The sequence below is a fragment of the Rhinolophus ferrumequinum genome, chromosome 13 (assembly GCF_004115265.2).
Source record: "Rhinolophus ferrumequinum isolate MPI-CBG mRhiFer1 chromosome 13, mRhiFer1_v1.p, whole genome shotgun sequence".
NCBI classification, from domain to species: domain Eukaryota; kingdom Metazoa; phylum Chordata; class Mammalia; order Chiroptera; family Rhinolophidae; genus Rhinolophus; species Rhinolophus ferrumequinum.
In genome coordinates this window covers 9,597,438-9,619,578 of record NC_046296.1, presented here as the reverse complement: position 1 = coordinate 9,619,578, position 22,141 = coordinate 9,597,438, and the positions used below count along the sequence as shown (strand labels likewise).

At 37.5% G+C, this 22,141-nt stretch overlaps 1 protein-coding gene across 1 annotated transcript in view; it reads left to right on the top strand.

The window, feature by feature from the left end:
• The window catches only part of DNAH6 (dynein axonemal heavy chain 6), a 249,296-nt gene that overhangs the window by 11,235 nt on the left and 215,920 nt on the right, over positions 1–22,141 (top strand). The window contains exons 5-6 of the mRNA XM_033125611.1: positions 604–866; positions 20,481–20,748. Coding sequence (XP_032981502.1) covers positions 604–866; positions 20,481–20,748 — 531 coding nt within the window. The remainder of the gene's footprint in view (positions 1–603; positions 867–20,480; positions 20,749–22,141) is intronic.

The following is a 22,141-nucleotide window of genomic DNA, read 5'->3' as shown; positions in this document are numbered from 1 at the left end:
ATTTAAATGTGAGAAACAGTGGTGTCCAGAATAGGCAGTTATGAGTTAATAACGTGTATGCTTCTCCAAGGCTATTACATAATGATTCCGAGTACTCAATGTAACCACCCCTCACGTTCACAAAAAAACTACAGTTTATTATGAGTTATGATTACAGCTGTCTAAGATTTCACTCACTGAAAAGCATCAGGTTGTCAAAACAAGGTGAGGAGGTTGCAGGGAGAGGAGAGGCCACAGTCAGCATACATGCAGAGCATCTGAGGAAGGAGAGTGATGGGTTTCCATGAACACCAGAGAGCTGATAGTATTTCAGTGTAATCAACATTGAATTACAGGAGAGGAAAAGGCAATAGGAGCTGACCCAGGGCTGTTTTTTGGGAAGGGGATGGGCGTCTGGGTAGGGAGTACTGAGAAAGAATATCACTGCCTTGGAAGGAAGAAACACTTCAAAATGTTTGAAAATTTTCAGTTCTAAAATGCTTGCCTTTGAGCCCTGGACATCTCAGGAAGTGTAGAGATTGCTCCTTGAGATTAATATTTTGTCACTTTTTTATAGCTTTTGTTTTGCAAAAACTAATTTTTTTAAAAAATGGCTTTATTTAGATCCAACGGCCTTCAGCTGAGCTATTCTCTCCCTCTCCTCCTAAACTTCCACGTACCAGAATTGGAAAAGGAAGTTTTTATGGGACTAGTTCCTCAACTTTCCCTAAGCACATTTTCCATGATCGCGAAGATGTCGTTAAAGCCAACATACGTAATCCCTTGCAAATCATTAAAATAATACGTGAAAATGAACATCTTGGATTTCTTTATATGATCCCTGCAGTGCCAAGGTCTTCCATCGACTATGACATATATAATCTGAAGTAAGTTCTCTTTTATGAAGCAATTTATTAACATTAAAAATTACATATAAGATTGCAAATGTTATCCATAATTGATTATTCATGATAAATGTGATCAAAAATAATTTTGGTTATCATCCAATGATAAATGAATCTTAATCAAAATAATTTTATTTTTTCCATTTATTTGTCATTTATTTATAGACATTAACAATTTATGGAGTAGCATACTGCTGTGCTTCTCATATGTTTATTTTATATCTATTTTTTTATCAGTATTACAAATATAGTTTTGGTATTTTGTGATTACTGAGAGAAGAAGATAGAAATGTATAACAAGTAAATGATGTGTGATTTATTTTACATGTTATTTCGACTAACAGCAGTTGTTGAGATAGTCTTTCCTTGAATGTGAGAATAGTTCAGCTTTTCCACCAAATTCTTTGAACTACCTTCCTGATTCTCTGTTGTAGGAAGATAAAAAGACCTTCCAGGAATTCTCCAGTTCTCTCTTACACTGCACTGTAGTTTTGATTGAGTCAGACAGCCCTGAGGATAGCTCTCCTACTGGGGAGAAGGGGGGGAGAAGGAAAACATTTTAATCAAATTTTAGAATAATTGATTTATTGTAAATCCAAAAGAACTTAACAGGAGTGAGAAATAATTTGTAGAGAGAACTGAGATGCTTATGAAAGTCCAATTATTCAGGAAAATATATTGAGTACCCACTCTGTAGCAGGAACTCTTCTAGGTGCTAGAGCTACATTAGCGAACCATCCGGATCAAAATCGCTGCCCTCATGTAGCTTACATTTTAGCAGAGGGAGGCAATAATAAGCACGAGACATGAGTACATTATATAGGATGCTAGGAGGTGATTAATATCATGAGAAAAATAGAGTTCCAGCAAACGAGATTGACAGCTCTGGGGAAGTGACTGTGAAGTAACCCAGGTGGTCAGGATGGGCCTCATTGAGACGCTGGCGTTTGAACAAGGACTTGAAGAAGAAGGAGTGAATTATGTAGTGGGGGTAGAGTGGATAAGAGCATTCCAGACAGCAGGAAAGTGACTACAAATATCCCAAGGTGAGAGCATTCCTGGCATGTGCAGGACGTGAAGAGGAGGCTGATGTGACTACAGTAGAGTGAATGAATGAGAGCAAGATAAGAGATCAGGAAGGGCCTTGCCGACCATTAGCTTTTATTCTGAGAACCATGGAAGGATTTCAAGCAGAGAAGCGTGACGATCTGAATTACATTTGGAAAGGACCATTCTGGCTGCTGTATAGAGAATAGACTTTGGGGGAGCAAGAGTTGAAGCAGGAAGACCAATTAGAAGCGCTGTAATTGCTCAGATGAGAGATGGACAAGGTGGTAGTGGTGAGAAGGAGTCAAATTGTGGAAATAATTTGAAGGTCAAGCCAACAGGATGTTTGTGTGGACTGTGTGCAAGGCTGACAACCAGATAGAGTCCAGGATGATTTTAATGATCCGTTTACCTGAGCAAGAGGAAGGGTAGAGTTGCTATTAACTGAGATACAAAAGATTGGATGAAAGATTCCTCAGGGGAAGAATAGGAGTTTGGGTTTAGATGTATTCATTTTAGAATGCCAAAGATATAAAAGAAATTGGGTGGTAAATGAAAAGAAAATTGGGGTCAGAATGAGTTTTGGATTTTTTTTTTTTTTTTGGTGTTGTTTTTTTAAGATGAGAGAAATTTTTTTTTTTCCTCTGGGAAAATTAACATGTAATGGAATTTAAAGCCCTTCGATGTAAAAAAAAAAAAAAAACCCTTTAATAATATTATCATTCCACCAATAACTTACTACACCTTTTTCTAGTTATTCATAAGTTTTTGGAGAGGAGGTTATAGAAGTTAAATGGGGACTATTGTAAAAAATTGTTTATTTTATGACTTTTTAAAACACACTTCTTGATTAATATGTGAAGTGTTTTCATAGCTTTCTTTCTAAAAAAAACTCATCCAATAACCCAGATATTAAGGAATGCCATTCGATATTCATTCCCCATTACAATAGTCAAATTTTGCCAAATATAAAATTGATTTTCATCTATTTACCAGCACAAGATGAAGTACAGAGATACCTCGTTTTATTGTGCTCCACTTCGTTGCACTTCACAGATATTTCATTTTTTACAAACTTAAGATAAGACCTCCACCAGCAAAAAGGTTATGACTTGCTAAAGGTTCTGATGATGATTAGCATTTTCTAACAATAAAGTATTTTTTAATGAAGGTATAAACATTGTTTTTTAGACATAATGCTGTTACACACTTAATAAACTATATATATATATATATAGTTACAATATAACTTTTCTATGCACTGGGAAACCAAATAATTTGTGTGACTCCCTTTATTACAATATTTGTTTTATTGTGTTGGTCTGGAACTGAACTCACAGTATCTCTGAGGTATGTCTGTATTGAAGATGAGATTGGAAAATGTACTTTTGTACAATTAGGGAAATTATTGTATTTCTAGACTACTGAGCACTTCTACTAGGGGAACTGAGTAGATGTTTTATGTTTGGACTGATACTAATGATGCTTGGTACTAATATGCCAGGTCCCATTTAAGAAGATACTGTTGGAATCACAGTTTGTTATCATGTTTTAGGGTTGATGCTAAATTTCCTCTCTAGCCTGAACTCCAATTATTATAAACCTTGTGAGTAAATACAATAATTTGGTTGCTACATAACTGGAAGCAGCTAAATTGGAAGTTAAAAGCAGTAAATATTGGTTCAACAAGATGAGGACATGTTATACAAAACTCCTTTTAAAAGTAATGTGATTAAATATAATATCTTCACATACTTTTCAAGTGTAGTAAAATACATTAAATGTGCAGTTCCATAATATTTATATCTACTATAGTGCCTCTAAGTGAGAAGATAGTTCCATTTATCAAGTTTATTCTGAAGAATTAATGTAAGTGTATGCGTTAGGCGTAACAATTTTGTCAAGAATAAGCTTCAAGGAGATATCTAATATGTTGGAATATCAGCCTGGTAAATACAAAACTATATGCTGAAGATTATTTTGCCCAGCAAGGCAACATAATGGTGACTCTGTTCAGGTCTGGGCAAATGCGGAGAAACTAGGCAAAGCGTCAGGAACTAGGGAAATCACAAACAGCATGAAGAACAGAGAATAAGACTGGTCAAGACAAAATCATTCTATTTTTTTAGGACCCAGACTTTGAAGAAGAGTCATTGTAACTGAGGGGCAGCTATATGGTACAAGGGAAGGCTGTTGGCTAGACAGTTGGGTTATATACCCACTTGGTGAGAAGATTCCAAAGCGAATCATCACATTTTATGTCATAAAAGATGATGACTTATTGGTGTTGACTGCATTCTACACAAAGTATTTATATAGAGTAAATCATTTAATCCTCACAATAATACTATAAGAGAGATATAATTATTATCTCTAATTTACAGATGAGGCACACATTTTTTTTACAGATGAGGTAAGTAATTTGCCTGACATTGTACAATAAGTACGTGCAATAAGTACAATAAGTAAGTGACAGTCTGCATCTGAAGCTTTGCTCTGAATGTCTGTGCTCTACTGCCTGTCAAGATGAACTTGGTGATGTGCATGAGAACGCATGAGACTGAGAGTTTGCTATCGAAGAATGTTTTCAACTCCCCACCAAAAGCGGGGGATCCAATGGAAACATTTTCCATAATTTCCGTACCTAGCACAATAATCTGTCTTTCTGATTAAGAAAAAAGAAAGTAAAACAAAGATAAGTCATACTATTACCGAGTCACCTATGGGAAGATATGCTCAGAGAGAAAATAGAAATAGGGTATAAGATAAACACAGTGGTAAAAGAAAAGATTGGAAATGAGGCAATATAATTAGCATTATCTCAAATTTGGGTTTGTGAACCACAGTAATATTCTTGTCCTTTCGCCTAAATATCTCATTTTGTATGAAATGTTATCAAATGAATCAGTAGTACCAAGCAAGCTATATCAGCACCTTATCAAACCATACCCAGAAAAGGGTTTGTCTTTTTTTTCCCCCCTTCTTCCATCTCCCCCAAATCACTCCAGTTCAAGCCGATGTTTCTCAGTCTAGTTGTGTAGGGACACAGCTCCCGGCCCATGCTGGTATTAGGAGCCTTGTGCTCCCCGGGGCTGAGGCAGTCGGTCACCAGTCACGGTCGGCTGCTCACAGCAGCCCACGGCAGCTCACACCAACCTTTGGTTGCTCAGGGAAGCCCAGCTCCATGGAGAGCCGTTGTTCACAATCTTAGCTATTCAGGGCACAGCTCACTGGCCCATGTGGGAACCGAACCTGCGACCTCGGCATTAGGAGCATGGCGTTCCAACCACCTGAGCCACTGGGCCAGCCTGGGTTTGAACTTTTTAAGGCATGTGCAAGAATAAAATATGAAACCAAATTCTCTTTTTAGATTATTATCTAATCAAGAAAGCTCAAGAAGCTTAGAGTACAAGAACACACAATTAATATCTAATGTCAGAATGACTTACAATGGCAGAATTGCAATTTTGTCAGCCGATTTAGAAATTGTATTATTCTATTTGAAACCAGAAAATCAAAGGAAAACAACCAATAGTACCACTAGACCAGCATATCAGATGACAAAGATAACCACAACCTAGAACATTCTTAAAGTCTTATTGCCAAAAAAAAAAAAAGTTTTATTAAATATTGATGAATCTACAGACATTAATATCTACTAGATAACAGCACTGTTTAGAATCCCTGAAGTGAAATCTTTGGAAGAATTTTGTTCTGAGGAGGAAAATAAAAAGGCTGCTGGGGATGAAATATTCAAAGTAAATGAGGTATTATGGAAATACTTCTGAAAAATGTATATTCCATCTACAATTTATTCTGATAATCCTGAGGTTCAAATAATACATAATATATTCACGAAGGGACTCCAATACATAAATGTTTCTCGGCAGTTATAAATTTCCAAATAAACAATATTATCAACATTGACTCTAATAAAATCCAAGCAACCACATAAACTTCTGTTTTAGCTTCCTACAAAGAAATGCGAGCAGAACACCACTTTTTGTTGTTCCATACTTAAGTGCATTGGTGATCCAAAGAAGAATTTTGTCAAGAATTGGAAAATATTTTGCAAATGATATGAGTTTTCAGATTTAATGAAGGATAGTTCTTGGTTTCACTACAGGGCGACTTAATGACATTTGAGCACCTCAATGAACTTAATTAAAAAATTACAAGAGCTACCTGAAAATATACTCAAACATACTAACAAAGATTAAGAATTCAAAGCACAGTTTCAACTTAGGAAAAGTGATATTTAAAATGGTTCTCTAGTGATTTGCAATCATTGTTATAGATTTAAACTTAAAGAAAAATTATTAGGTCAAATGGTAACATCCGACTGTGTTTGACAAAGCTTCCCCATTGTTTCTGAAATACTTGATATGGAAATGTTTCATTGGATTTTATATCAATTTGCATTATCATAAGAAATTTCAACACTGTATTTATCAAAAGAAGAAAAGAAAAGCTGTTAGAATTAAAGAATGGTGGTACTGTGGGTGCATAATTTCAAGAGAACAAGTTATTTAAATTCTGGTTAATGGAAAAGGAAATTTTCATCCATGAGAAACAAAAGCAGTAAACATTTTCTACTCTTTGCTTTCTCTTACTTCTATAAACAAAGTTTCTCAGCAGTGGTGACTATCAAGAATTTAAACAAACCATTCTGTTCAAATTATTGCTACTTCAAAAAAGTTACGGTTATAACTGTGGTTGCTTATTTGGAAGCTAGTCTTTATTTGGAAGTTTTATCCCAAATTCAATATTGAATATTTCCCTGAGTACCTTGTGTTTTATTTTACTTATAATATAAAGAAATTGTAATTAATGTCTTTACCAGTGTGCCTTATAAAATGTTATCATTGTATGCGTGTGTTAGAAAATGCAAATTTAGTCATTGCTCTAGGGAATTAATGGAACAATTTTCTCTGCATGAGAATCTGAACTTTGGTTAACTCTGAAGCTCTGTTTCCCTGGTAACCTAATAAGAGTAGAATGTCAATTGTTTCTAGGCAACATTGCTTATGATAAAAATGCCCCCTAATTGGTAAATTATATTTGCATTGGAAAAAATTGAAAACGAATTATAAATACCTGATGGGGAGCCATAGCTTTGGACTTCCCATAGTGCAGCAAATATTTTTCTGGGCATGTCTCTTGCCCAGAAAACATTAAAACCTATGCTTATAGAGTTATTGTAAGAGATACTGACTCCTGTGGGTAATAAGACTTTTAAGCCAGGGTGGTTTTCACAGCCACCCGATGTGGGTCTCATTTCCTTGCGTCTGAGTTGTCACGTAGAAAGAGGAGAGCTCTTACGTGGTTATTAGATTACTGCAAGGAGTCCCGCAGAAAAGGAAAGTGGGATGCTGCCCTAATGGTGAGAAGTAGCTCCTACACTGGCCTTCTAAGTAGAGGTATACCGTATATCATCTATGAAAGTCTTATGAGTTTGAACATTTAGTTCAGACTAAGAAGACCCCTCGTAGGGCAATATTTAAGTATTTCTTTCTCACGCTCATGTGAAAGGAGCTGCCGCTGGTGGCTGACAGTTCCCTCCCTAAGAGACAGGGGACTTTTTTCCATATCTATGGAAACTCTCATCTCACTACTATTTTCATTATATATGTCCATATTTTGCAATTTTTTTGTTTTAGTCATTGAACTATAAACTTGCTCACATTGGTAAGGAACTGTGGGTGCTTCTGTAAGGCCATAGTGGGGGATCATGTCTTGGTAATGGGTGAGAACTGCAACATGTTACTACAAACACCAACTCCTGGTGTATACCAAACATTGTTCCCAATTCTCTTTATATATTAACTCACTTGATCCTCAAAGCAACTCGATAAGCTATTTACATATCCATTTTACAAATGATGAAACTGAGACAGAATTAAGTAACTTGACCAAGTCCATATAACTAGCAAATTGTGGGGCTGGGATTCAAACCCAGTTAGTTAGACTTTAGAACCCAAGCTCTCAGGCACTGTGCCTAGTGTACACATCCTCATAATGACAACTACTCCTGCCATTTGTGTCACACACTCTGCTGTTTGTGCTGAACATTATCTGTACATTGATCTATTTCATCCTCCAAAGAGCCCCATTAGAAAGGCATTCTTGGATGTCAGCAGCATGGTGGCGTTAGAGGACCTCCAGGCCTCTCCCCGTGTAGTTACAAGTTGGACACCTATAATTCAATAAAGGATTCCCTGCTTAACACAAAATACGTCTAAGACATCGCACATTGAGACATCTGAAGGTGGGCATATCTGAGCGAACAGTGAAGATGGGACGGGGAGGGAGAAGGACAGAGACAGAAGCCATGCACAGTCCTGTGCTTGCAGCAGCCCCAGTGGAAGTGATGGCAGTGAAGGGTCCGGGTGTGACCCCCACTTGGCAAACCGGATGGGCAGAGATTTGTAGTTGGCCCAGATGGCTGGCACACATGGAGGCTGGGCCCAGGGTCAGGGGCAGAGTAGCAGTGCAAAAAGTTGCAGCGTACTACAGCCCACCAGCACTGGAAAAAGAATTCTGCAAATGCGGGGACGCACCCACCCCATTCCCTATGGCCTGCAGGGCAGTAAAATCCTCACTCAGCAGATTGCAAAAGGGCTGAAAAGAAAACTTTCCAGGCTAAGTGGTCTGTGTGCATTGCGTCTAAACCCACGAGGACAAGCAGAACCACAGACGCGGGAACCCACCCACCCTCACCCATCCCCTACCTATGGGCAGCAGCCTGGTAGAGGCAGCTGGGTCAACTCAGAGCAGTAGTGCCAATGGCTTCTGGCTGCAGAAAGGTGGAACAGGGAATATACAGACCAGGAGACTCATAGCTTGCCACTTCCAATCCACCGGAGTAGCGCCCTGAGACCAAGGTGACCCCATCATAAAAGGGTCGCCCACGTCCTCAGGGAATACAGTGACACCGCTCCACAGAAATCCCAGAAGACCCAACAGTGCAGTTAAAATAAAACTTGCGCTTCAGCGACACCTACTGGAAAACGGAAGAAAGACTTCTACTTATCAACTTGAGAAACAATGAAGCACTGAGTGCTTTTTAAAAAGGAAATTTTATTCCCACAAATTCGTAAGTGAGAAATAATCCATAAAGCACAATGAATAACCAAAGTAACAAGGGAATTCAGAAAGCAAATGAAAATCTCCAGAATATAAATTCAAAGACATGGAAGAATGTTATCTAAATGACAAGATTGCAGTTCTGAATACAATCAATGAGAGATACAAGAAAACTCAGAAAAACAATTCAACGAACTCAGAAACAAAATCAACAAACAAAAGAAGTACTTCACCAAAGAGATTGAAAAGATATTAAAAAGAACCAAGAAGAAATTCTGGAGCTGAAGAACTCAATTAATGAGATGAATGAGCAAGCTTAGGAAAGAGAACAGGCCATATGGAGGAAAGAATTAGTGATATAGAAGACAGAAATCTAGGAATCATTCAGGTGGAAGAAGAGAATTGAGAGTAAAAAAATAAATGACAGAACTGTATGAAAACTGTCTGACTCTATTAGAGAGAACAATATAAGAATAATGGGTATACCAGAAGAAGAGAGGGAGAAGGAAACAGAGAGCCTAGTCAAACAAATAATCAATGAGATTTCCCAAACTTATGAAAAGAACTGGATCTTTGAATCCAAGAAACTAATAGAACACCTAATTATATTAATCCAGAAAGCCCTTCTCCAAGGCACATTTTATTAAAACTGTCAAAAATTAACAACCAAGCTAGAACTCTCAAGGCAGCCAGGGAAAAGAAGATGTTAACTTATAAAGAAAATCTCATTATGTAATCATTGGATTTTTCAGTAGAAATCCTACAAGCTGGGAGAGGGTGGACTCAAATACTAAAATAATTGAAAGAGAGAAATCTCCAGCCGAAGAATAGATCCAGCAAGTGATCCTTTAGATATGAAGGAGAAATAAAGGCTTTTCCAGACATACAGAAGATGAGGGAATTTACCATCCCAAGACCTACATTAGGAGAAATACTGAAAGGTCTCTTCTACCTGAAATAAAAAGGCAAAAGGATGCAAAACTATGAGTAAGATGACCAACAGGCAGACAGAAGCAGGAAATTGCAACCCTTGTTCAAAATAGGGCATTAAACACTTAAATATAATGTAAAGATTAATAGAGGTTAAAAACATTTTTAGAAAGAAGATAATAGCTACTACAAGTTGATGATGAACTCACAGCATAAAGAGGGATAATTTGTGACAACAAAAGCAAAAAGGGAATGGGGAAAGAACTGAACTTGCACAGATGAATGGAGATAAGATGCAATCAGTAAAAAAAAGGACTGCTGTATATATGAAACTTTCTTTTACATAAACCTAATGTACACCAAAAAAAAAATCTGGAAATGAAACACATAACATAAAAAAAGAGGAAACAATTGGAGGGCAGTCGGTGACCACAGGATGGCCACGGGGTTTGAAAATTAATCTGGGGAACGTAATTTGGTGGTTACCCGAGCGTAAGGGGGTTGGGGGGTGGGGGATGAGGGTGAGGGGGATCAAATGTATGGTGATGGAAGGGGAGCTGACTCTGGGTGGTGAACACACAGTGTGATTTATGGATGATGTGATACAGAATCGCACACCTGAAATCTATGTAATTTTACTAACAATTGTCACCCCAATAAATTAAAAATAAATTAATAAAAAAAAAAGAGGAAACACACAAAAAAAACACATAGAATACCACTGAACTAAAATACCAGATAGAAACACAAAGAAAAAGAAACAATGGAGACACAGAGCTACCAGAAAACAAAAGATAAAATGGCTATAGGAAATCCTCATGTATCAATAATCACACTAAATGTAAGTGGACTGAACTCACCAATTAAAAGGCAAAGAGTATCAAAATGGACCAAAAAGCAAAACTCAAAACATATGCTGCCTTCAGGAGATACATCTCAGATGCAAGAACAAACATAGTCTTTATGTGAAGGGTTGGAAAATGATACTCCCAGCAAATGGCATCCAGAGAAAAGTGTGTGTATCCATACTTATATCTGACAATATAGATTGCAAGATAACAAGGTAACAAGAGACAAAGATGGTCATTTTATAATGATAAAGGAGACAATACATCAAGAAGACATAACACTTATTAATGTATGTGCACTCAACGTGGGATGACCAAAATATATAAAGCAACTACTAACAGAACCAAAGGAAGAAACTGACATAAACACAGTTATAGTAGAGGATCTAAACACCTCATTAACAGCAATGGATAGATCATCCAACTAGAAAATCAATAAGGAAATATCAGCTTTAGATGACACATTAGACCAAATGGACATAATTGACATTTGCAAAGCTTTACATCCCAGAACACCAGAATACATTTTTCTCTAGTGCACATGTAACATTCTCAACGATAGACCATATGTTGGGACACAAAACTAGCCTCAACAAATTTAAGAAGACTGAAATCATACCAAGCATATTCACTGACTACAATGCTTAGAAATTGGAAATCAACTGCAAAAAATGGGAAAAACCACAAATATGTGGAGATTAAACAACATGCTACTAAACAACTGGTCAAAGAAGAAATAAAAGAAGAGATCAAAAGATATAGAGCGACAAATGAGAATGACAATACCACATATCAAAATTTGGGGGATACAGCAAAAGTGGTAATACGAGGGAAGTTTATATCATTACAGGAAGTCTCTATCAAGAAACAAGAAAAATCTGACTGTATCAATTACAACCAAACCACAGAACAACCATCATTGAGAATCACCTGAAGTCTAGTGAACCAAAACCTCACAACTAAGGACATATAGAGAAAACCACCACCTCGAGACTGGTAGGAGGGACAGAGATGTGGAACGGGCTGGTCCCACACCCAAGTGTGACCATTAAAATCAGGAGGGCTGTCTCAACTGCAGAGGTCCCCCCTGTGGAGCGAGGGGTCCTAGCCCCTCCTCAGCCCAGGGTTTCAGTGCCACAGAGAAAAGCCCCCATAACTTCTTGCTGTGAAAATCAGCAGAGATTGTGGCTGAGTGATCTGGAGAGAAGCTGAAGTCGCAGGTGCTCCTCTTAAAGAGCCTATGCACAGACTTACCTGCTGATGGACTCACTTGCTCTGAGCTCCAGTGCTGGGACAACAGCTCAAAAGGCAAAAGGCACCACAGACATAATGGGGAGGAACTGAATTGTCTGGCTGCAAAGTGAGGGCTAGAGGGGCAGCTTTCTCCCAGAAGGAGGAGCTGGCAGAAGCCTTTGTTTCTTTGTTGAGCCCTCCCCGCTTCCTGTGTGCAGATGAATGCAAACTCAGGCACATGCCATATCTGAGTCTCCATAACACTGGCTATCATGTTTCATCTGCCCCACCCTAGTGATCCCCTAAAACCACAACTTACCCAACTTTCAGGCATACCATAGCCACTTCCAGTGGCTTTTCCATATGAACAGCCTTCCTTGGCTCATGCTGTGGACTTTCCTAAAATCTCTCAAAGATTCACAAAACCCGAACAAGCAGCATTTGGCTTCAGCTTATCCGGTTCCTCTGACTGAGCAGCCCTGAGCCTGGCACTGGCAACAGCCAGCCTCAGTTCATGGCTTGGCCTCTTGAGGCACCTCCAAGCGCAGTTTGGGTAGTGGCCATAGGTGGATTGCTTTGTGGCTCATGTCAGATGGCCCAGGGCAGGGCACAGCCTGAGGCTAAATTTGGCCTGTGGTGGGGCTGCCCCAGGGCTGCCACACCTGGTGGCCAGCTTTAGACCCAGCTGGAGCATCACACAGCTACCTACAAGGATGACACACCCAAAGGACATGCTGGGCAGGCACCAGAGCCCTGCTAAAGTGAATTCTGCTCTGTAGGGTCAGCCCCTGCACAACAGCTCCTCCACTGTACTCACAGCCAGTCCTAACAACCAATTAGCCTGTGGGTCATTCCCTACCATTGATGTGCAAACAGCAATCAAGTCTCAACTACAACAGGAGTGCACACACAACACACAAAAGGGACACATGTGGAGCACCTGGCTCTCGTGACCAGGGAGACTACACCACTGGGTCCCACTGGACACCTACTATATATCGCCACTCTACAAAGACTGGAGGGCATAGCAACCCTATATAGAAACAAACACAGGGCGGCAGCCAAAATGAGGAGACAAAGAAACACTTCCCAAATAAAGGAACAGAACGAAGTTCCAGAAAAAGAACTAAACAAAATGGAAACAAGCAAACTACCAGATGCAGAGTTCAAAACACTGGTTATAAGGACGCTCAGTAATATCAGGAGAACTTCAACAAAGAGATAGGAAACATAAAAATGGAGATAAAATAACATAAACAATAACCAGTCAGAAATAAAGACTGTAAGAACTGAAATGAAGAATACGAGTACATTAGAGGGAATCAACAGTAGATTAAATGAAGCAGAGGATCGAATCAGTGATTTAGAGGGTAAGGTAGCAAAAACCACCCAATCAGAACTGCGAAAAGAACAACAAATCCAAAAAAATGAGAAGGCTTTAAAGAGCCCCTGGGACAACATCAAGTGTACCAACATTTGCATCATAGGGGTATCAGAAAGAGGAGAGAGAGAGAGCGCAAGGTATTGAAAACCTATTTGAAGAAATAATGACTGAAAACTTCCCTAACATGAAGAAAGAAATAGATATACAAGCCCAGGAAGCATAAGAGAGTCCCAAACAAAATGAACTCAAAAAGGCCCACACCAAGACACATAATTAAAATGCCAAAGGTTAAAGGCAAAGAGAATCTTAGAAGAAAAAGATATTTCGTGAAAATGGAAACAAAGAAACCAAAAGCTGGGGAAGCAATAGTTATACCAGACAAAATAGACTTTAAAACAAAGTGACAAAGAAGGACACAGTAATCCCACTTCTGGGTAATTATCCAAAGACACCCAAAATGCTACTTCAATGGAATGTGTGCATCCATATGTTAATTGCAGCATTGTTTACAATGGCCAAGATGTGGAGGCAGCCTGGTTGTCTGTCGATGGATGAATGGATAAAGAGGAAGTGGTACATATATACAATGGAATATTGCTCAGCCAGGAAAGGAAATGGGTTCTCGCCACCTGCGGTGGCATGGATGGACCTGAAGGGTATTGTGCTGAGTGAAGTATGTCAGACAGTGAAAGACAGATGCAATCTGATTTTGCTTATATGTGGAATCTGAAGAAGAAAATAAACAAACAAACAAAACAGAAACAAACTCATAGATACAGAGAACATTTTGATGATTGCCATATGGGAGGGGGTTGAGAATGGGTGAAAAGGGGGACAGAATTGTACAAGTTGGTTGTTACAAAGTAGTCATGAAGATGTAGGGTATAGCACAAGGAATATAGTTAATAATATTGTAATAACTATATATGGTGTCAGATGGGTACTAGATTTATAGGTGATAGATGGGAGGGGGTTTGCGGACAGGGTGAAAAAGGTGAAGGCATTAAGAAGTGCAAATTGGTAGTTACAAAATAGTCATGGGGATGTAGAGTAAAGCATAGGGAATATAGTCAATAACATGGTAATAATTATGTATAGTGCCAGGTGGATACTAGACTAATCAGGAGGATCACTGCTTAAATCATATAAATGTCTAACCACTATGCTGTACACCTGAAATTAATATAAAATAACATTGAATGTCAAGTGTAATTGAAAAATTAAACTGAATGGGAGAAGATATTTGCAAACACCTTTGATAGGGGTCTAATATAAAATGTATAAAGAACTCAAACAACTCAACAACAAAAAAACAAACAATCTAATTAAAAAATGGGCAGAGAAGCAGAACAGACACTTCTCCCAAGAAGACATAAAAATGGCCAACAGATATATGAAAAAAATGCTCAACTTCACTGGCTATTAGGGAAATGCAAATCAAAACCACAGTGCACGACCACCTCACACCTGTTAGAATGGCGATCATTGAGACAAGTAATAAGTGTTGGAGAGGCTGTGAAGAAAAAGGAATCCTCATACACTGCTGGTGGGAATGTAAATTGGTGCAGCCACTATGGAAAACAGTATGGAGGCTTCCTTAAAAAATGAAGACTAGAGCTACTCATATGACCCAGAAATCCCTTTTCTGGGTATCTACCCCCAAAATTTGAAAATATTTATGCATCAAGATATCTGTACCCCTATGTTCACTGCAGCATTATTCATGGTAGCCAAGTCATGGAAACAACCTCAGTGTTCTTTGATGGGTGATTGGATAAAGAAGATGTGGTACATATATACATACAATGGCATACTACTCAACCATAAGAAAAGATGAAATACTGCCATTTGCAACAACATGGATGGATCTTGAGAGTATAATGTGAAGAGAAATAAGTCAGATGGAAAAGGACAAGAACCATATAATTTCACTCATATGTGAGATATAAAACAGAAAACAACAAATGAATAAACAAAACAAATTTCAAAAACTCATAGATACAGACAACAATATGGTAATTACCGGAAGGGAAGATGGGTAGGGGGAGACTGAAGGAGGTATAAGGGGTCCAATATATGGTCATGGCAGGAGACTAGACTTTGGGGGATGAGCACATAATGCAATATACTGATGGTGTATTATAGACTCGTACACTTGAAACTTATATAATCTTATTAACCAATGTCATCCCACCAATTTAAAAATAAAGTCATTCTCTAGTTGAAAGATGAGAAAAGTGATGCACAGATACAGGAAGGACTTTGCTATGTGATACTGTTTTGTGATTTACACATAGGAAATTCAGAACAATGTCCAATACTCCCAGATTTCAATCTGTGATTTAATGAATTCTGTGCAATGTCAATTTTAAAGATATTAGAATTTAATGGGTGTCAGAATGTATAGCAGAGCCCTCCCCAAATCCTAAACATCATTAGAGTCCATAGAAAGCCAAGAAAGAGGACACAGGGTCTCCTCCACTTCGGTGTTTCTCAATGTGTATGTTGAGGAATATTAGATCTAAGTGATATTAATAGGTAGATGGTAAAAAAAATTGTTCTGTGATCATGTAGATTTGAGAAACATTAAATTAAATTACTGGTTCTCAACCTGGGAGAGTTTTGTTCCCCAGGAGACATTTGGAGATGTCTGGAGAGATTTTTGGTTATCATTACTGGAGAGGATGGTGCCGCTAAACTGCCAACAGTGCATGGGACAGCCCCATACAACAAAGAATTACCTGGCCTGAACTGTTAATAGTGCTGAGATTAAGAAACTGTGAGTTAAATAATGTTAATTACACATTTTTGTCCTGTATAACCAAGGAACACTTTGTTGTGGGATATCTGCTATGATTAGGATTCTGTGAAAAATAATTATGTGTCTTCAGCTGGTAGGAAGGACTATGTAAACATCTACACTAGGCTTGGATCACATTACTTTCTAAGTGATTCAGTTGGTTCCCAGGTCATTTCCAACCCTGTTGTGTCTGGATCTATGACAATTTAGTAGGTAATGATTTAATTTTGTTCAAAAATTTGTAGAACCGGGAGCAGTGGTTCTCAGCCTTGCCTGCTAATTAGAATCACCCAGGCCTTCTCCCAGAGATTTACTTAATTGGTTTCTGGTAGAGCCTGAGCTTTTTAGAGAAATACTTTAAAACGCACCAGATGATTCCAGTATTCAACCAGCTTTGCACGCCATGGACTTAGAGCAGCAGTTCTCCAGGAAGCCCTAAAGGACTTGTTACAACATAAGTTGTAAACCTCCAGAGTTTCTGATTCGGTAGGTCTGGAGTACAGCCTAGGAGTTTGCAGTTCCTACGCGCTGCTGTTCCAAGGGCCATACGCTGAGAACCATTGGCCCTAGACCCTCTCTTATTGAAAAAACTTGGCGGTTTCTTCTTAAGTATGTCTTTATTTAATTTTTTAGGTGAAAAGGAGTTTCCCATCAAATATTTTACCATTTCTGGTTAATCAATCCAGAAGCAAAGCAAGCCATTTCTCTTCTCTAGTTTAGATTAGATCTAAACTCATATTGAATCATGATATTGACCATCATCAGATAGATTGAGGGTTATAAATGCAGAACTCAGGAAATGGCTAATGTCTTTCCAGGCACTTGCTTGTTACCTTCATCTAAAAAATATGTTCGGATCATAATAAAACTGTATAATAATGAAACTAATAAGAGAACTTAAATTTATATAGGGCCACATGAGCTTATCTAATTCACGCCACTGCCTTAAAGCAGGTAAGGAATTACTCTCTTGCTGTAGAAATCAGAAACTTAAAGAGATGGGAAGAGAAAACAGGGAAACAAAGACATATGTATACATTCAAACACAGTCTAAGATGGATATGATAAAGAAACCAGCTTGACTAAAAGAGTGATTTGTGTGGACAGAAAGGAACAAATGTGAGACAGGAGGACAGTGCCACCAACACCTGGCAGAATAATTTGGATTTAATGATACCAGCAATGGGAGGCCATTCAAAGTCCTTGAGTGAAGGCTTTCATGACACAAACCATGTTTCTGCAATTGTGGTCTGGGTAGACTGGTTTAAAGAGCAACAGAAGCATTTTCAGTCACTACAAAGAGTAATGACAGAGCTGCTGATTTAAATAAGTCACATTGACATCTTACTGTTTTGGAAAAATCAAAGAATTAATTCTAGAAGGAAAAATAATTTTGTAGAAGCCTAATACGTCTACTTTGAGTTATATCTGAAATGAACAACAGGACAATTTAGGACTCACCACAACATTGGCCCGTGCAATTTTCTCACTCCATACAATTCTCTTAGATAAGACACATGCTTTTAGAAATGAAAATACGTCTTGGAGTCTAAGTTTCATTTCAGAGGGACAGAGATAGGTTCCAAAGTAAAACAATTTGACAAGGGACTCCTTGATTCTACATTGAACAGCAAGCAAACAGCACAGATGTCTTTCTAGTAAAGCACGGGTAAATGCAATTTTATTCAAGACATTCATCTCAGTCTGATTAGTTAACTGTCCAAGGATCTCTGTTTAACTGATTGACTGCTAAAGTCATCTCCTTTATCAGAAAAGTACGAATTTTATAGTACAGCACTTGAACAAATGAAGTTCTTTTTTCGGGTAGTAAAGAAGATCTATTTTTTTATATTGCTATTTCCTCAAAGAAAGGCCTGGATGGAACAAACATCCAAAGCAACTATCTAGGAGGTCGCTAAAGTTTGAGGCTGAATCTTAAATGCCAAGAAAGGCTGAATAGACAGACAGTCATTAGCATAGGAGTTGTGGATCAATTCTTGAAACGGATGAGCACTCTGAGGTGGAGTGTGTGTAGCAGAGCACAGAAGTCCAAGGAGCATATTTGGGAAGTAACCCCTCAGTAATGAACTGGAAAGTCTAAGGAGAATGGGATTACGGAGATCTGTGCACAGGCCTTCTTACTTCTTGCAAAGCTTTTTTTGACCCTGTTGCCCCTTCTATCTATCAACTGGATTGGGCTTGAAGGAAGTCCCTGCTCATCTTTAGCTCTAGAGTTCTGATTCTGTGTTGGACCCAGAAATCTAGATTGTTAATAATCATGCCAGATGATTTCGATGCTGGTGATCCAGTCTTTGAAAAGGATTGGCTCTATGCAAAACAGTGATGTGTAGAGGAGGAAAAGGCTTAGGGGTTTGAGAATGAAGATCTTAAGTAGATAGGAATCTATAAATAAAAAAGGATTTCTAAGTGGCAGTGAGCACCAGTACTTTAAAATTTAACATCATGGATCACACCTGCCACCTTCTAGAAGGGTCTTTGGTAACAGTAGATCGACCCACAAAGAGTGCATTTTCCAGATATACACCAGGGAGGTGGTGAACTGTCCTTGTTTTTAGGTTGTTTTGATGCGTAATGTTAATGAAACATCTAAGGTTGATTATAGTTTCAGAGACAAGTTGAAATTTCACATTTTGGAGAGAACCATCTCAAGAATGTCCTAATTATATCTTCAGCTGTTGTCAAAGAAAGTTTTTAAATGTTTTCCATACCTTGCCAGCAACATATAATTCCTGGCATTTTCCCAGACATTTCTGGTATGAGTTCATTAGAACACAAAGAGTCAGGTAGTGGAATCAAGTAAAAGCTGAACAGATTGATGTTTTTCCACTGTGGCACTGAAGTAGGAGAGCAGCCTTTGAAACTCTCTTCCCTCCCTACAGCACAGTCAGGCCTCCCCACCCTGGACCGGCTTCCCTTGTGTGCTCACATGAAGAGCTCTTGGTTTGGGTTTGCTTTCATTCTGGTCTTGTATGCCTTAATTTTTTAAAAATAGATTTTTAAACTTAGTTGTTTTTTAATTGAGAACTAAAAATGATTTATGCCAATAGTTCTTCATTTTTTTATTAATAGACCCAAAGCATATGAGAATGTTGTTCTAATTCCTTAAAAACATACCATACATATGTACCTAAATTTGTTTACATACAACAATCTCAGGGATTTCACAGATGACCGAAGACTGTTAAAGAGCCATGAGCTTTAGGTTCAGAATGCAGAGCTAAGGACTAATAAGAGCATAGACATGGGAAACAATTGATTTTCACTGGAATGTTCCTGTCTAATCTTTGTTAATACATATCATTTTTGCATAGTTTTAACATAGAAGCAATTGGGAGTTTTGTTTTCACTTAACCTTTATTTTATTATCCTAAACTACCATACAATCTTCATAAATTTTATTTTCCTAAATTTTCCTAAATTCCTAAATACATTTTAACTTGCTATATGATGATATATTTCATACTTGTGCTACTATTGAATATTTAATTTGCATCCAAATTTCCGTGTTAAAGCTAAAATTACAGAGAATATATTTGTGCCTGTAGGCAGGTTCATATTTTAAGAAGTTTTAGAGAATTAGCCCTTTCTATTCTCATTACTTTTCTCCTTCTATCTCTACTCCAGTTTTTATCCCATTCTTGCTTTTCTTCTTTACTTGATCGATTTCCTGTAATGCACAAGGTTAAAGAATGCTCTTGATGACAGTTGAAAGAGGGATATCTTGAAAAAAAAAATTCTCAATAATTATTTTATGTGATAAATTGGACATATTTTTAGCTTAATCTGGGTCTTGATTCTAGTCTTATCAAATTCATGTTTTCTTGCTTTGATCTTTCTCAGAATTCTGTCAATATAAACTCTCATACACTATTAATATTGAATAGTTTATAAAAAGTTAATAATAAATACAAATTTATTTCCAGATAGCTTTCATATAGGGCTATTATTGTGTTTTAGAAAACTGTAATTGATTTGTATTTGTAAAAATTATGTAACTGAAATTATCAAGGATATTGCCAAGGTTGTGAAAACTTGAAGAGCTATAAGTCCAACTCTTGTTAAAAGCAACTCCCTTTCCTTTTCTTGAGCAATTTATTTAATTTAAAAGTATTTTTTCAGAATTTTAAAAAATTTTAAGTATTTGTGTTCCAGAAATGTTTTAGCTCTTTAAAACAAAAATTAATGTAATTGCTTGATTTTGTATTAAATACTTTATTTACTTGTCCCAATTTTTCATTTGTTCATAGAGTTGTAAATTATGACAACATCAATAAAAATGACTACTATACTATTAGCAAAAAGGCAATAACACACATTTATAATGACAACATTGAATTTATCGAAATCGATCGATGGGAACAGGAATATCTATATCACAGAGAACTCATTAAGATTCCCGTATTTTCACTTTTCCGGAAATGGAAGGCTTTTAATGTGTGGAAGAAGAATGTGCGTTCTAAGAAAATCAATGGATGTCGAAAATCTCTACAAAAAAATTTGTTCATTGTTAATCATGTATGTATTTATTAATCACATTTTAAAAGAATTACTCACAGAAAAGCAACGTATTGATATAGATTGTCTCTGAAATGGGATATTTTATCTTTTTAAGAGAATTCACTATTTTCATCCTGTCATCATTCAAGAGTCTGGCGGTCTAGCACGTTTAACTAGGGTTGCAAAATGCAAACGCATGAGAGTTGTAAGGTCCTCTTTAATTTAGAAGCAGCCTCAGACGTTTGGATTCATGACCCCCTTTTGTTGTTGATAAAAAAAGTTGTATACCCTTTTGAGCAGAGTGGGCTGGCAACCCCTATTACTTCCTCTCAGGTTTGAGACACTCTGGACTTTATGCTCCAAGATAATTTGGGGATTTGTTTTCATGGGCCAATACCTCCCAATGTTTCAGATGTTTTCCTCTATCATGGATTCAGACAGTAAGGGAAAATTTAGTATTTACTTTGGAGGATGGGGTAATTATGGGGAAAGTAAAGGGTGTGTGGCCATATTTAAAATCTCTACCCACTCACCAAATTTCAACTTGCATTCGTTTTCTACTTGGCCCCTGAGATGAACTGGAATCACATTAGTGTCACGCTCAGTATACTGGGTCCTCAGCTATCTATTTCTATGATGCTAAGTCACTACCTTTTCAAATCAGAAGCCCCAAGTGTACTTTTTACTGGTCATTTCCTTTACTTTGCATATGGTCATCTGAAAGATTGTTATCAAGATGTCAGTCATACAATAAAGGAATGTGGCTAACGAAGACATTATTGCAAAACAAATATGTAAGCTGTACCATCTCAGGTCATCCATTCCATTAAGCATTCTGAGTTGTGGAAAATATTTTACTCCTTCTTGATATTAAACTCAACCCCTAAACCTCTCATTTGATAAAAGATCCATCAATCATTTGAACCTGTTTTACTAGATTTTTACCACTTTTCATCCTTTACCATGTCTTAGGCACTGTACATTTCATAAATTTGTTATTAAGTATGTAAAATTGTTCCTCCTGAACTTGTCTCCAAAATTACCTCTATCAATCCTTAAGGCTTGTTCTCTTGTTTTGTGTACAGAGAATTGTCATTCTCTCTGTCCACCATTCATACCAATGGTGTTTTGGCCTTGATAGTATCTTCTCTTAAATGTAGCCCTAGCAGATTAAAGGTTATCATCTTTTAAATCTTAGATGGACCTTAAAACAGACCCATTGTGTTGGCTTAAATATCTATTAGATGTTCTCATTACCCACACATTTACCACTAGTCTTATAATTGGTTAATATGGGGGGCTTGTAAGGGGGGAATAGGTTGAAGGAAAAGTTGGAGCTGTCTTTGAAATTTTCATTTTTGTGATTTTTTTTTTTTTTTTAGTAACCAACCTCATTGGCACCTGTGCCTGC